The sequence below is a fragment of the Aptenodytes forsteri genome, unplaced genomic scaffold (assembly GCF_000699145.1).
Source record: "Aptenodytes forsteri isolate BGI_AS27 unplaced genomic scaffold, ASM69914v1 Scaffold582, whole genome shotgun sequence".
Taxonomy (NCBI): domain Eukaryota; kingdom Metazoa; phylum Chordata; class Aves; order Sphenisciformes; family Spheniscidae; genus Aptenodytes; species Aptenodytes forsteri.
In genome coordinates, this window is record NW_008795675.1 from 606,531 (window position 1) to 623,522 (window position 16,992).

The 16,992-nt window shown below is 38.2% G+C and overlaps 1 protein-coding gene across 1 annotated transcript in view; it reads left to right on the forward strand.

The window, feature by feature from the left end:
• Positions 1-16,992, forward strand: part of EHBP1 (EH domain binding protein 1) — a 222,839-nt gene that overhangs the window by 138,277 nt on the left and 67,570 nt on the right. Inside the window, 2 exon segments of the mRNA XM_009282606.2 lie at positions 10,479-10,657; positions 11,303-11,351. Of these exon segments, the coding sequence (XP_009280881.2) occupies positions 10,479-10,657; positions 11,303-11,351 (228 nt within the window).

The following is a 16,992-nucleotide window of genomic DNA, read 5'->3' on the forward strand; positions in this document are numbered from 1 at the left end:
AACAAGACCAGCCCCAGTACTGAGCCCTGGGGAACACCGCTCGTGACCGGCCGCCAACTGGATTGAACTCCATTCACCACAACTCTCTGGGCCCGGCCGTCCAGCCAGTTTTTGACCCAGCGAAGAGTACACCTGTCTAAGCAGTGTCCTTTCCCTGTAGGACCTGGAGTTAAGAAACACAGAGAAGGTAGGTCTGAAACACATCTTAAAAGATCATTTGGTCCTTCTACTTGCCCAAAGGCAGGTTCAGCTTTACGAAATGAAAAATTTCTTCAACCTGTTGTTAAAGACCTCCAATAATGAAACATCCATGGCTTTCCAAGGCAGTCAGAGTGCTTCATTATACTGTCTTATAGATTGCTTCTCCTAATGTCTGACCTGTTGCAATTAAAGCCTGTAACTTCATTTTGGTAAACACTGGCATGGGGGACAAAGGGTTTTCTTTCTTTTTCAGAATTTTACATGCTTGAAGACTTACCACATTCCTTTCCTTTATCTTTTTTTCTTAACATAAATGACCTAAATTTGCTCCAGCTCTCTTCGTGGTTTATTTTTTCCCCTGGTCTTTCTTTGGGCTCATCTTCCTTACACTGCGTTATGCAAAACTGAACATAAAATTTCTGCCGCAGCTTTATTGATGCTGAGTTGAGTGGGAGAGGCAGTACATGTCTTGCAAGCTTTATTCCTGTCTGTACATCTCAGTATGATGTTTGTCTTTTTCACAACAACCTGATGTTGTTGACTTACGTTCAGCTTGAATAGACTGTTTCCCCCACATCCTTTTGTGAAGAACTGTTACCTAACCAGTTCTTCCTCATCCTGCATTTATGTAAATGATTACTCCTTCCTATGTTGCACTTGTGCCTATTGAATTTCATCCTGTTTTCTTCAGACCTTTTCTCCTTTTTATATGATTGGAGTTCATTTGATGTCCATCCCAGTTTCGTGTCTAGTGTATCATCCACCTTCCTAATTCAGACTTTCAACACTGAACCCAAGAAATACGCTTGCAGAACCCCTTTTAATGCATAATTCTAAGAACCATTTAAAACTACTCTTGGATATAGTTTTTCAGCCTGTTTTGCACCTATGCTATGTGAGTCTCATTAAGGCTTCGTTTTCCGTGCTTCCTTATGAGAGCATCTTGAGAGCCAATAAAAAGAGCTTAACTACAATCATTACATGTTATCTGCTGCTTCTCCCCTGCCTGCTTCCCTCTTATAGAAGGAACTTGGACTGGTTGTCATGATGTGTTGATGACAAATTAATGTTTGTTGCTTGTCTCGTTTTTAACTTTCACATGTTAAGAAGCAAGTTAATTATTTGTTCCACCTCGTTTTCATTAGTTTGTCTGCATTCTTCTCATTTGTCTGTTTTTATGCTCTTAAAGACTAGAAGGGAATGTGGTCTTTTCCTGCTCTTCTAATATCTTGCCCATCATCTTCAAGTTCTCAAACTGACCGTTAACTTCAGATGTTGTTTCATATTGGTTCTTCCAGTACCCTAGGATTATATTAAATGTGTTAAGCCAGATGCTTTCAGATCAGCTGATCTAAGCTGTTTCCATACCTGGCTGAAATCTGATGTTTTTGTCTCTGATATTAGTAATGCTGGTCTCCAACTTGCATCTGACTTGTAGAATAAAGATTGATGAAGAAAAAAAGAAAGGCATTAAGCATTTCAGATGTCTCCCCATCATCTATGGGCAGCTCCTCTTTACCACTGAGTGGTGAAGTAATATTTTTATTAATCTCCATCTTGTGATTATTTGCATAGAGTGGGCTGCCAATGCAGTAGTTTCTCAAGGCTAAAAGTCACTTGTTTCCATGAAAAATTCTCATTCACCTATAGCTATTCTAAGGAGCTTTCTTGAGAATAGTCATCTTTATGCCTGATCTAAGCTCATGGACACCAGCACCTCATGCAAGATTGTAGAATACGCTTGTTTTATTTCCACCCTCAGTTAAGAAGTGTCCTCTGGACTTCAGAGGCTCCTTCACATCAGGTTCTATGCCATCAATACCAGGATTAAAAATACCAAGTGCTCTAAACCCCTCCACACAGAGATTGTTTTCCTTTGTTAGTGCAATACCTGCACAAATCTGGCATCTGTGTTGTGCTCTCAAATACTTAAAACAAAGATTTCTCATAGGCAAAGGCTAACACTTCCATAAATCTGCCTATGGCTGTGGATTAACACAAATGATGCACTAAATTTATAAAATAGGTACCTATAAAGTTCTGTGGAGCAACGTCACCTTAATGATACAACATCAGAAGGTTGCCTGAAAAAACGTCGTTGGTTGAAATGTTCAGAAGAGTGGGAGAATAACTTGCATTTATTTAATGGCTAATGTCAAAAGAAATTCCTGCAAAAGCAACAAGAGTTCACTGCTTTTAGGAAGAATTGGCAGTGACTCTCATTTTTTAGTTTGCCTTGTGCTTTCTTTTAGAAGAGATTCTTGTGACCTTTTCTGACAAGCTCTAACACTTCCATTGTTTGCTGCAGGCCTTTGAAATGTGGCAGAGATAGCCTTGGGCCCAGGGAGGTGCGTTTTGCTAGTTCAGTTCACATTTAACAAAGTTTAAAGCTTTGAAAATTGCTATTCCTCATCTGTGGTTTAAGTTGCTTAATTCTGGCAACCTGCCCAAAACCCTGAACGTTCCCGTCATGGCAGAAAGCCAGGGATTGTGAGCCGGCAGCATCCTGGTAGCTCATCTGGGCTTCCAGCACAGATTACACGGGAGCAGAGACTTCAGCCCACGTGCCACTGGGGCAACTGGAGAAAGGAAGGTGGACACAAGGAAATCGCCCGTCTTCTGAGAGCAGAAAAATGAGGCTCCATCCCTGCATGTGACCTGTTCATACTGTTATATTACAAATATATGTAATCATCAGAGAATGAACTCAGCATTTGCTTCTGCTTAATGGTATGAATTATATACCTTTTCCTGTTTTTTTTTTTTAATTGAAAACACGTTGTTCAAGACAAAGATTATGTGACCTCAGGGAAGAGAAGGTAGACGAGCCTCAGCCAATACTTTTATAATAGTTGAATCTGAGGAGCTCACTGTGACTTTTTTTTTTGGCCGTACTGACCATCCGGTGAAATTATTTGCACATAAGTAACCAATTCATTATGTTGTCTCAGATTTGTTTCTTCTTTACCAGCTCATTAACATAATCTTCTCCTTGCCGTTAGCTAATAAATTTAGGGCTCCTCAACCTGGTGAGGTAGCTACCCTCATTCCTGTGCACTACTGTTATTCTCTATTACGAACATCCACAGGGGGAGGTAGTCGTCTTGAAATAAACAGTCTGTCTTGTTCTTAATTAATTCCCATGAGCAGGCAGGCTCTGTGTCCTGTTGCCCAAGTGAGGAAATTGTCCGGTAGTTGATGTGTTGTGGCTTGAGGTTCTGAAGGTTTAGAGTTCCGTTCCTGAATACTTGGGGTTTTTTATCCTTTTAATCCCCAACAATGAAAACCAAACCAAAACCCTAAAAGATTATGCTAAGAAAAAGTTAATTCATTTCTAGACAAAGTAAAAGCTGAAAGGAGGCTACCAGATAATTACAAAAATTACAAAATGAAGTACTTAGCAGTTACGAATTGCCAGATTTAAGGTAGCCTCTGTTACTGTAACCTCTCCCATCTTTGTGCACTATATGCCTGTAGGTTGCATACATGTATGCATTTCAATTGTATGACTACGTACCATGATTTTCTGCCGGACCACTTCCTCAGTGCTTGGAGCAGAAGTAACCAGACCCTGTAATAGAAGAGGCAGCTGTCTGCAGGGCTGCCATTTTATTTTTTCATAGGAGTTGGAAGGTGTTAATGGAGCACGGTCTCTTTGTCATGCCTGGTGAGTGCCACAGAGAGCCTGGACAGAGCTCATGACGTAGAACTGGTGTGTGACACTGAGCAAGCTACACAGAGCGGTGTTTGAGGCTATGAATTATGTGTTCCTGTCTTTGGGATGGCCAGGTCTTAGACGTCATCTTAACTTGTCTAAGTCTGGAAGTTGGTTTTTTGTTATTCTGAGCACTGTCACCTGCCCCTGAAGTCAGGAGGAGTGCTTTGGTGGGATGCTGTGGATGTGTACACCGGATTCACATTAGGTAGCATCTTTGCGTTCTTGTGATAGTCGATTCACTTTACTGGCTCAGGCAAGTTATTTAATTCAGACTGTTTCCCTATTTGTAAAATACCAGTTGTGAGTCTGTTATCATGTCAATATATTCATTCACCCATCACAGAGTGCCCTAATACTGTGTGATGGCTATCGTGCCGGAGATCACAGGCAAGTTGAAATGCTATGTTTGATGTAGCATTTGCATCATACTGCTTAAATGAAGCTGAGTGCCATACACTGTAAGTTAAGGATAATAAATAATGAGCAACAACTTTTTGCCTTGAGCAGTGAGATAGGCACAGTGTGAGAAGAAATGGGTAGTGATGATTAGAACAAAAAATACCATCATCATGTTTGTTTGTGGGGTTGGACAAGTAAAAGTTACGTGGATGAAACTAACTCAAGCACGAGGGACTTGCTAAACCCTACAGGCTGGGACCAGTAGTGACGGCATGTTGAAAGACAACCATTATGTATATGATTCAGCCATGTAGAGCACAAACTGTGTAAGTTTAGATGTGAGTCAGCAAGGAAGAGTGGCAAACAGTAGGAAGCTGTGGCTGTCTAGGAGAGGGAATACAGTAATAGGGTCTTGAGGTGTGTGTGCTTCTTGATGGCAGGTGTTATCTTCATCAGTTCTCCCTTGGGTCCAAAGTATTCAGTTAAACACAGCATCATACAGCTTAGGACATGGGACCACATTGTCTGTCCACCTCCAACTAATAAAGTGAAAACATACTGAAAGCGCTACCCCCCCCCCCCAATTATTTTCAGAGGCCAATCAGGGTGGATTAAAGCTTGCAAGAAATTGTTCCATTCCCCAGCATGTCACTCCTCTCCACAGTGCTGCGAGCAAATGTGTGCCTTTTGCAAATTGGCATGATTTGAAAAACTGCAGAGGAGGAGAGCAGAATATCCAGGCTGCTTTGATCGCTTGCTTTTTCTTCCCAGATTGAGAGGGTCCGCCAGTCTTGTTGTCTAGAAAGTTATGTTTGTTCCATATCCTGGCATTTTAGGTAGCCTGTACATACTCCAGCTGCTTTCCTTTCTTTTCCCAGGCATAGTTTGAAAAAGCTCTTTCCAGCCTCATGGCCACCAAAATATGTAACAGGCAACTGAAAACCCTTTAGAATGAAATAATTTCACCTACTTGACCAACAGCTAACTTGAGGCATGTCCCAAGGATTTCACCTTCCTCCTCGCTTTGCCAGGTTCAAACATGAGAGCATCACGTCAGCTCGGGCAGATGTCTAAATGTTAAGGTTGTGATTGAACATGGACTAGTTTAGTTGTGCCAAAATTAAGTAAAATGATAAGCAATTAAAAGCTTATGCCTAAGCCTTTTAAGATAAAAGTTTATATTCTGTTGCATATCCACATTAGCTGTAGGCACAATCAGAAGAGTAAGGAAGGCAAAGTTTTAAGATGTCTGATGCTGGAGAAACCTGGAGGTTACCTAAATACTATAATCATATATTGGAAACAAATTCACTGAATCTATAACTTGTACCAGGCAGCTGGGTTTTCAGATCCTCCTTCATTGTTAGGGGCAGTAGGGACTAGAGACATTGTGTGTAATCATGCACCATGCCATGCAAATAGAGAGCAACAAAGTTAAAGAATGTACTCCTAAACTGATAAGTTTGTGTATCAGAGTAACAGGATAGCAGAACTCCTAACATTTCTGTCTGGGAAATGTATATTTTCTAATACGTGCATGCAATTCCCTTACCAGAAGCAAAGAGCAATGCCACTTGTATTTTGTTGTGTCACTGAAGCCATCATAATGTTATGGTGAGCTGCTACTTAAAAAACAACTAACTAGCCTAAATAAAGAGCATCTCAGCACAGCTGGGTCATGAGGATGTTTTTTCCATCTTTGGAATAAAACACAAAGCAGTTTTATTCTATCTTTGCAGACTCGATTTCCATATTCTATTTCGGTCCTGATACTAGTTAAAAATCAGCTTTTGACTTATGGCCAGACTGTTCCACAGCCCAGAATAAACAAAACTGAATGCACATTGGACACGTACAGACCTTACCAAAGGCATAAATTCTATTAAATGAGCCATATTCAATTTAGAATACTCCCGGGCTAAGCAATTCCTATGGGTAGAGCCCTGTGTTGTTTAAAAAATAAAATTCTAGAGTATCATCTTGATGACATAAAATTATCTATTTGACTGAAATGTATTTGGGTGTCTTGTTTATATTGCACCTTTATACCATTTTTCAGACTGCTCAGTTCAGCTGAGTTTCCCAAACTTTTTCTGCATCCAGCCGTATGCTGCACATTTTGTCTCACCTAGTTGTGTATTACTTTCATTTACCTTATCTTGCATTTTAATGGTTTCACAATTTTCACTGAGCCTAGACAGCATTGTAGTTTTGATAGGGGTAAGGGAAAATCACTTTTATTTTGCGCAAATAAGTAAGAGACCATTGCCTGTACTTGCTTCTTGAGGAACAGAACTTGTTTGTTGATTGTTGTGGGTCTTCCCTATTCTGACTGTCAGCCCTATCTCAATCTCAGCTTCCTCTCCTCCTGCAGTTAATTATCGTTCCTAGGTTGTTCTCTCAACTCCTTTCCTCTTTGGGGAGTTATGTTCATTAATATAAAACTCAAACCACATAAGTCTTCCACCCAGATTCCCACGGCTGTTACGTACTTTTTTTTTCCTTACTCCTCTCAGCATCTTTCTCTTCCAGCCTTCAACACTGCCTCTTGCTCTCTAAACTCCTCTACCCCCATGCAACCTGTCAACAAGCTCTTGAGAGTCGCTCAGACTGAGCCCCTATGATCTTCATTCTGGCTGCTCCCCATGTCTCATACGAGGGCTTGGTTCATAGCCCCGTATTCCCATCACCAGTTCCCATCCTGATTTTCTTCTCCTGAGCCTATGTGTGTCAGAGATGCAGCTCAACCCTCACTTTGCGAACCATCAGTGCACCTGGTGCTGCATTCCTGAGAACAGCAAAACCATTATTTAAATATTTTGAAATGTAGGGATGCAGCCTAATACTTAAAGCTATTGTCCTCTTGTTAACGTAGAGTAATGGTCTGATGGGATAATCTCCCAAGAGGAAAAATGCATACACTATAAAACGTATTAATTAAGCTTCCAGAACATGTAAAAGAAGAATAAAGAAGACTTCAGTGCTTCTGTGGACTGTAAAACAAAGATATCCTGAAGCTAGTGCTGACTCCAGCTAATAAATCCACCCACATGATGCTGCATCTAGATCTGAGCTAGTATGTGAGGGACCAGCTCTGGAACCTTTGCACTTGCCGTACAGTTAATCCATAGCTGGATAAAAATCAGTTGCATTAGATTCAGTAACCTGCTGATCAGCGAGCAGATCTGGCAATCTGTTGTGGATATCTCATGCTTTTTAGTAGTATTTCCAAACGAGTTCTTAGAGACTTTGGCTTTTGAACTCAAAAAGCCAAGTCATGACTACCGTGTGGTTTAGAAGAATTGTGTAGTCAGTACTTAAAAGTTATGTAAGAAAAAACTAATTAAATTTCCATTTCATTTGATGAGTTCCTACCAATCTTGTAGAGCAAATACATTGTAGAAATAGGCACTTCATAGTAATTGTGTTTGCACTGAACCTGTAACTAATATGTATAACCTACAGGTATTGAAAGAAAATGTTTTTCATAATGATGCTTCACAAAAAAATCAAAACTAACATTTGTTAACCCTTCTGAAGGGATGTCAAGTGCTCATGCACAATTCTGCCATTACTCATATATCTCCAGTGTGTCTTGAGTTGAATGCGTTTATCATAGATTAAATAACGAAAGCTTTGACTCAGGTGGTGAATAAGAGCATAACATTATCATAACGTTAACTTCACCTTTATCCAAAAAAACTTGGAGTACTAAGTCTGGAAAGAAAGCTGTATATAATTTCTGCTTTATCAGCTAGAGAAAAGAAAACTGTGTTAAGTACATTATGCACATCCTAAATCTTGCATATTCTGGATAAAATACTTTTAGAAAATCTGAAGTAAATGGAAGGACAAACATGGCAAAAAAGCTCCAACTTAAGTATAGATTTTCAAGGAATTGTAATCTGGATTTTAAAAAATTGATAATTTGTAAATAAAATGCAAAATTCTGCTAAATTTATTTAATAGCTTTGGATGTTCTTTTGTAAAACCTAGTTTTAAAATCAGTTACATCTTCAGTTTATTAAATGTGTAATTAAGTCATTTGAATGGTAATATTGCCTAAGGCCATTTCAGACTTAACCAGAAGGTATTTAGGTGGTGACTGGAACATTTAACATTTCTGTAGAGAGTTTCAGCAACAAGTACTAAAACTTTATAGTTGACATTTAATATATCTGGTAAGTAGCGCTCTATGTTTTGAAGAAGTAGCTCTGTGCTTTAAAAAATTGTTAAAATGTCATTTTTCCACATCTTGATAGTGCTATTTTAATTATTTTCTCCCAGCAGTGTTATTTCAATATATATAAGTTAGATAGCAAATATATTTTAAGCAATCTAGTACCTTAAATCTGGGGTCAGTGGCTAGTTACTGGCTTTTGCTTCAAGATGTAAAAAAACAGGAGAAAAACTTGATCTTAGTTACATCACTCTGAATCTGGAGTAACTGTGTGGCAGCTCCTAAGCAATATTTGTTTCTTTGATTAAAATCTGATGCATGGTAAAGAAAATTTATCATTCATTGCTGCTTTTTATTCCCTTCTTTCTTCTCTATTTTGTATATCCCTGTTAAGATGTTAATTCAGTGTATTTAGAGATATTTGTCTCATCATTAACAGATTTGTTCATGCTGATTTGAATCGTTGACAGGATTAAAAAAAAAAACTGAAATGCTTTTTAACAAGTTATTTTGTACATATGATCCAGTATTTAAAAGCATCTCAGCAAGGTATACATTTTGCACTTTCTAAATGAGTTGGCAGTGCTTCTATCTAATGATGAGGTAGATGTCTTTATAAAACAACATTTTAGGGCTGACTGTCACAGTAAATCAAAAATTACTTTCCTGGTTCTGTACATTTTCTTCCCCAGAAGCAGTGAAAACATAAATCAGTTGGTAGCTAGCAGCTAATTGCTTAGCACTGACATACTTTAGTCAAGTGGGGGCATCGTTGGTCTTTCACATATAGGTAATATGGCCAAAAGGATTTACTTGTTAAACTTAAGTGGCTGTGGTATAGTAAATTACTTGCTCTATTTTTATCTTAATTTGGGAACTCTAGCTATAAGGTGCATAACCAGCATGCTTGCTGTGTATATATGCTTTTAATTATATTACATTGAAGAAATAAGTGGGCTCAGTTCTTTCCCTATAATTCAGACTTTTGATTTATGTCAGTCAAATTCTGTCTGTTTAATTACATCTAAGAAGTTTTTAAAGTGACAATTTTTCTGGTGAAATGAGTGCATATTTCTTGAAAACATCAGCTGCAATCAGTACGTTCTCTGCTGAATTTGAGAAACAGCAGACAGTCTGACAAATGCCAAATGCCTGAAATATTTTATTCCATTTTAATTCTTTGTTTGTGCTAACAAAAACGTTACTAAAAGTGTCAAAATACCCTTTTGGGAAACGGTTGTTATTAGCTAATGATACTTGTTAGAAACCACCTTCTGATAACGATTTACGGCCGAAATTCCTTTTCCACGTAGAAAAACTAAAGCCTGGAAGAGGAAGCTCTTTGGGTATGGTTGGAAGTGGCTGTTTAGAAACACCGTGCCATAATTAACCTTTATGCAATCACGCGCTTAAACAGGAAGAGCGCAGCCGAAAACTTTACGCTGGAGCTTGTATGAGATGAATGCATTAATCGTATGTCGCAGATGCAGTGACTTTGATCCCCACACTGCAATGGTAGATCGCAACTCGTGGTAAACTCTGCCCCTGCTATGCCTGGCTTTTGATCCAGTCGCAGCATTATCTTCATTAAAAGCAAAAGGGCTTGTGGGGATGCTTTTCCATGGCTGCATTTTGGGAAATCTTTTCAAGGGTGTGTATCACGGGCTGTGTAGGACTATGCCTTAAGTATTTCAGCACGGTGTTTCCACTGGTACAATTCTTGGCCTGTTCTCCTATGTAGATCTGGAATCCCGTATATCTATATCCTTTGGAGACAAGTGCCAAGGGCAACGACTGGAGATAATAACTTGCGATTTGTGTCTTTTGCAAGTTACAGTCATTGTAAACTGACAGCTGTGAAGAACCTAAACTCACATCAAAGGATACAGATCATCTAGTTAGGTCAATTAATGTTAATTCTCATCTTCCATTAAATTCTTTTATCTTCTTCTCTTTTTTCTTTTCTTTTTTTTTTTTCAGCCAAGCCCAATACCAAGTCCTGTTTTGGGGAGAAAGCCAAACGCTAGTCAGTCACTGCTTGTGTGGTGCAAAGAAGTTACAAAAAACTATAGGGGAGTGAAAATCACCAATTTTACTACATCGTGGAGAAATGGTTTATCCTTTTGTGCAATATTACATCACTTTAGACCAGACCTAATGTAAGTTGTATACTCTCTGTCTGCGTAAGCTAACTCTCCTAGAAATATGCAACATTTAAGTTTATGTAAAAATCAAATCCCTGTTCATTTCGGGTGTTGAACTGTTTGCACCCTTTTCTTTCAAGCAGGGAACCATTCTTTCTAAGAAAACAGATTTATTAATGCTCAAACTTTATGACCTCTTTGCTCTCCCTTGTTGCATAAACAATTGTTTCTCCCCTCTCTGTGATTTGTTTTTCTTCTTCTTAATCTTATACAAAGAACTGACTTCAAGATGATTATGAAAATTGTGCCAGTGTTGAAATGACATGAGAGGAATAAGCCTGTAGCTCTTTGTACGCTGACAAGGACGGATTACCTCCTGGTAAATTTGGTTGTCAAGGCCGGCCTCTAGTCCCTGCCTTAACTTCTTTTTTAGATGGAAAGCTTCAGGCAATGAAACATGTAATCGGTGTTTGTTTATTTATTTATTTATTTATTTATTCCTTTAATTTTCCACACTATTAGTTTTGTTGATTGAATTGCTGTGAAATTGCTAGTTACTGTATGATATTATTGTATGTCAAATTTTTAGATTCAGTTTGTTTTAAAACTGCTGCTTTTAAGAAATACTGTACATACCCACTGTGCCATTTTCCCCCTCAGTGACTACAAGTTCCTGAATCCTCAAGATATTAAAGAGAACAACAAAAAGGTAAGAACTGCCAGGAAAAAAAAGACATAGCTTCAATTTTGGCTTCACTGCAGGTTTTTATTAATTTTGGGAAAGTGGGGTTGTTTCGTAAGGTCACAACTGCGGCTCACAGAAGGTATTCAACCTCCCGCGGTTCAAATCGGATGCATTATTGACTCTAGTTTGTCATGGTCTTTAACATTCACAACAAGTGCAAGGCCGGCATTAGAGTTTAATATTTGTATGGCCTACATTAACTGTGAAAGCGGAGGAAAGGGCTGGCCAGCCTTCTGTGATCACTTCTCTCATTTTTCCAATCAGCCACGCAATTAAAAAAAAAATGAAAATCGTAACTGCTCTTGGTTTGTCGTATGCAAGACTTTGCTTTCTGTTGCTTTAACAGGGCTCCGTGCATCGGTTGCAGTCGATGTTGCTTTGATGGTGATTTTTATATTTTTAAAGATGAAATTTTACACCTACTTTTATACTGCGCAGCTGAGTGAAGTAGTGGATGCAACATGGAAAGTTTAGGATAAAAAGTGTTGAGGCAATACTTTGCAAATAAACTGAAATATTAGCAAAATAGTTGATAACATTGTGCTGAGCAGCTGTTTTAAACCACTCTTTGTACCTTTGTGATGCAAAAATGTAAAAAGTTTCTCTGGAAGATACAGGAACTCAATTTGGAAATCACCAGAAGATTTTTTTTATTTCTGCTCACTATTTTAGACATGTTACAAACTTCAGTTTTGCCCTAGGGACATGTTTAGAAATCATAATTTTCATGTGAGTCACTGATAATAAAATTGTTCCTGAAGGTCATCTGAAAATTGTTTTTAAGTAGCTGCCTTCTCAATGCTGTGATTTTATTTTTATACTGCTTTAAAAACACTAAATTGAATTGGGATGAAGGTATAAAAATATACTTTGACTAAATTAATTAGGTTCAGTATTATACAGCAAATATAACTAAAGAATATTAGATTGTAGATATGTGGAATTTCTGAAAGCACTTTATTAAAATTCATTTGTGTTTAGGGTAATTACATTTTAATGTGCCTGCACACTTATGTGTTAGCCAGGGAGTTACTTGTCTTTAAAATAGTACTTAAGTATTAAAAATAATGAAATATCTCTGAGCTACTGTTATCTAATGAGTGATTTGGCCAATGATATCTTTTTCATAATAATACAGGGTCTTATGATGACCTAAGTGGATTATCCATGACATCACAGTGTTTTCTGTGACCATATGTTTTTGTACTTCAAGTTTCGTTGAACGTCCAGGCTAATTAAGCCGGATTATAAAAAAGAAAGTCTAGTTTATTAATTAAAAATGTTAGCGGTACGATCAGTCATCTTTTCTTTATGAAACTGTGATGGTAAATGGTGAACTTTTTAGCCCGTCTCTCTAACAGGATATAGTTCCCAGGATTGAAGAAGTAATGATTGTTGTTATTGTGCAGTTTTTTTCTTTCATCACTTTGCAAGCCTTCACCTGACAGCTACATTGAGTATCTCAGTTGCTTCCTGCAGATTTATTTCCTGGTCTCACACAGTTCTGCCTGATAACCCCATGTGCCCTTGGTTGAGTGAATGCAGCACTGGCAACAATGGCTGCCTATAAATTCCATGCAGATATGTAACACATTTGACAATGATTCCACCTAACCAATTAAAATAACATCTATGGATGAATAGGACAATTTTCTTTGTCTGAAGCATCTCTTCCCCCCCCCTTTCCCCCCCCCCCCCCCCCAAGGAAAGGAGGTAAGAGGTGACTGTGACCAAGATTAACCCATTAACCCATAAGACTATATCTTTTAGAAGTGCGTGACCTCGTTTGTATTTTAATAAAAAAAGAAATCTTAAGAGACAACTATTTCAGTGCAATTACTGTGTATAGTTACACATTGAAATGCACTGTTACAAAAAGCGCATCATCGGAGTTTCTTTGTAACGCACATTAGTCATTTGCCAAATTGGTGCTGCCACTGATGCAGAATAAAAAAGGGTATTTACCTGTGACATCTGATCTCGGCCAATATGTCAGTGTCTTACATAGTTGGGAAATGGTTGGAATACTGCCTGTGGTGCTTGTGCTGATGGATCCCAATTGATGTCTGTCAATCAGCTTGTCAGTAAATTAAAAAATAAAAAAGAAAAAACTTCATCAGGAGATAGGTAAGTAGGTTTAGTGGCTTGAATATACATACGTGTGTGTGTATGTATGTATTGTAATTTCCACAATATTTTTATGTCTCTAAAAAAACCAAAACAAAAAAAAAAAAACCAACAACTACTCCAGTTTACATTAACGTCAGAATTCAGATATATTTTCGGTGCATTGTGCTCCTTGCAAATTCAAATTTCTGTGAGGAACAAAAGAGAAACCAGGATTATCTTTGAGAAAATTAAAAACATTACAGGGATACCTTCCCAGCTGATCCAAAGTGTTACAGTTCTACTTAAATGTCACATATATCTAACTGTCCATATAGCCTTCCCAATAACGTTAACCAACTAATTTTATTTACTATTTCCATTTCATTATTGGTAAATAATAATGAAAAATGTGTTAAAATTACAGCATACTGGCAGTATAGTCCTTAATCAAGAATAGAAATTTTTCATATTGCTAATAACATGTCCTGCACTTTAAAAATGTAAGCTACTGAACTACACTTGGCTGGAGATTGGAGGGGATGAAAGGGCGAGAAGTGGAAGGGCACAACAGTATGGTTCTACTAATGAACTTCTGTTTTTAATTACTTTATCGTTTAGAGAAGCTTGTTTCATTTGAGGGATTATTGTGTGGAAATATTAATATATCTTCTGGATGTTCGATTGGCACTTTCAATTTTTGTCATGCTTTTTTTTTTCCTTTCTTTTTTCCCCAGTTTTTGACCATTTCTACTAAACTCCTCAACACATTTGAACTCGAGTGATTGTCTTGACAAAATATTCCATTTCGCAAGGAAGGAATCCTTTTAAAATATATATTTAAACAGAAGAATTCAGAATTACAGGGATAGCATTGAGTCAAAATGGAAAAAAATTCCTTACCTTTGAGCTGGCAGCCATATTTTTATAACAGATGTTCGTGCTCGCTTCTACTATTTGATTCCACAAAATCATAAGCACATATTTAATTGTGTGTGTAGGAGTTGCTTGTTGACCTTGGTAGGATCATGCAGGAGCATAGTTAAACATGCATATAAACATTTGCAAAATCGAGGCTTAGTTATGCCTCTGTTTAACAAAAAGTTATTTGACTTGGAAAATTTACTCTGTTAATACCATGTTACAAACTAGTTACAAACTAGTTAGAAACACTAGACATTTATAAATACACCGGAATATCAAGAAGCTCCCTGCTTTTCTAACAGTGAAGGAGAACCCATCACACACTGCTATATTGACACATACAGAACATACGATTGCTATTTATAGAACTAATGACTATAAAACATTTGTGTGCCAATCTAGGTATCTAGTGCACTTTAAAAGCAGAGAAGCAAGAATGTGTATTGTCCAGAATGAGAAGGAGAGGGGATAGGAAATAAGTATCCGGCATCAGTGGAAAACTATTGTGTTTAGTCCCAAGCATCACTAAAGAACCGAGCAGACAGTAAAAAAGTGATTGCAGTTGTATCAAGAATATCCATCATTCCAAATTCAATCCTTCTGCTCTAGCATTACCCATTCTAAGCAAGTGCCTTTCCTAACAACTCTGAAACACTGTCCCCACCTTCATTTTACAGACCCTGGGAGATATTCCGAGGATTTAGTTTTATTAGCATATAAATAAGAAATTAAGAGTATAAAAGAGTTCAGGTCAAGTCATGTCTATGGACTTTGGCTGCCATGGACTGCTAAGCCCATCCTTAGGTCCTTTCATTCTTCATATGGTAACTCCCACTACCTTCAGTGTGGGGGAACAGGTTATTTATGCCACTGAATCGACACTGACCCACTTAATCAAACAACAAATCCTGGTGTTACCTTTGGTCCACAGGACAACACAGCTGGCTTGCTGTGCTTTCATACCAGCATGTTTTCTGCTGGCGTATGAGCATTCATCATTCCTGGTACCTGCCATGGCTTAGGCTGCCCACCCAAATCCCTGCACTGCTCTGCTTTAACTCTCTTTTCTGTGCTCCTCATGTCTGTTCGGGTCCACCTCTCTTGTCTCCCTCTCCTCTGTATCCAGCCTGATCCTGCTCCTCCAGCTCTGTGTCCCAAAACCAGATAAATGACAGCTGTCCCTCTTCTACCATCCCAGTTCATTCCATTCCCTCCCAGACATCATTTTCCTGCTATTCTGCTCTGTCTGGAGCTTTGTATCAGCAAGTACAACATTCATGTTTTCCACTGCTACTCCTATATCTAAGCACAGCTCTGCTTTTATAAATGGCATAACAGTCTCTCATAATAAACCTTCCTAAGAAATTATACCCCACAAAGACCAGCAATGATTTTAAGCCAAATCATTTTGCACAGGGAGAGCCAGAAGGGCTTAACAATAAATTATTCAGATAATTTCTATGTCTACATAAACTCTCTGAACCATTTGTTATAGAGATATAAAAATTACTTCACCAAAAATGCTTTGGCAAGTTATACCTGAGCATGAGGGGAAGCATACAAAATTTCAGGAAGATAAATTCCAGCTCTCAGAAGCAGAGTTTGAAAAGTGGCTGAAATGAAAACTACTTGACCCTCAAGTAGGGAGTGACTCCAGTACATCGCAATGGGAATGAGAGCGCCTCCTTTTCTTAGAGCAAGTAAAATAATCGGGTCTGCCGGGAGCCAGCCAGGCCAGACCCACATTCTGACTCACCATTGAACATTTACTAGCATGAAAACCAAGAGGATAAAAAAAATCATATTGGTTTCTCTTTTCTTTCTTTCTTCCACCCTTCTAAAACTATATAAATTAAGGAAATAGTATAAAACCGAGGTAGAGTTGAAGCCAGCGATGTGTGTTATTGTTTCCTTGCGAAAGGACAGGTTCTCATCCATGTCTTAAATTTAGCATCTGTTTTTGTTCAAAATAGTGTAGGAACAACTGTGAACATTTTCGACCCCTTCAGAAAAGGGTGAAAAGGAGCTGCAAAATTACTGGGGGAGGAGAAGCCCGAGTGTTTTAACTGAGTGCATCTATACTAACAGGAGGCCTTTTTAAAGGCTTCCTTGAAACACAATATTGTCTTCCAGGGTTAATCCAGGATAGTAACAATTAATTGTAAATTGAGAAACGGCTTTAATTCTTCAAAACTAGAAAAACCTGATGCACCAAGCCCACTCACTTAAAGGGCTAGCAGAAAGAAGACAATGTGGCCTCACAAAGTGGGAGGCTTGCAAACTGTTTAGCTTTTAGAAATGAAAGTGAAGTGGGAATGAAATTCACTCTCTCTCTTATAAATTTAGCATCAACAAATGTTTTTACAACACATTTGTTTGCTGGATTAATGTGATTTATGTCTTGTATCAAGTCATCTGTGATGGTGTTCTTTTTGGCTATCTGGACATAGTTTTTCATCAACACAAATCACTGCAATTACATGACTAGTAGAAGGGAGAAGGTTGATCACCAGTGATAAAGCCCAAGATGGATTAGTGTTGTGTTTCTTATATCTTTGTTCCTTATCTTAAAAAG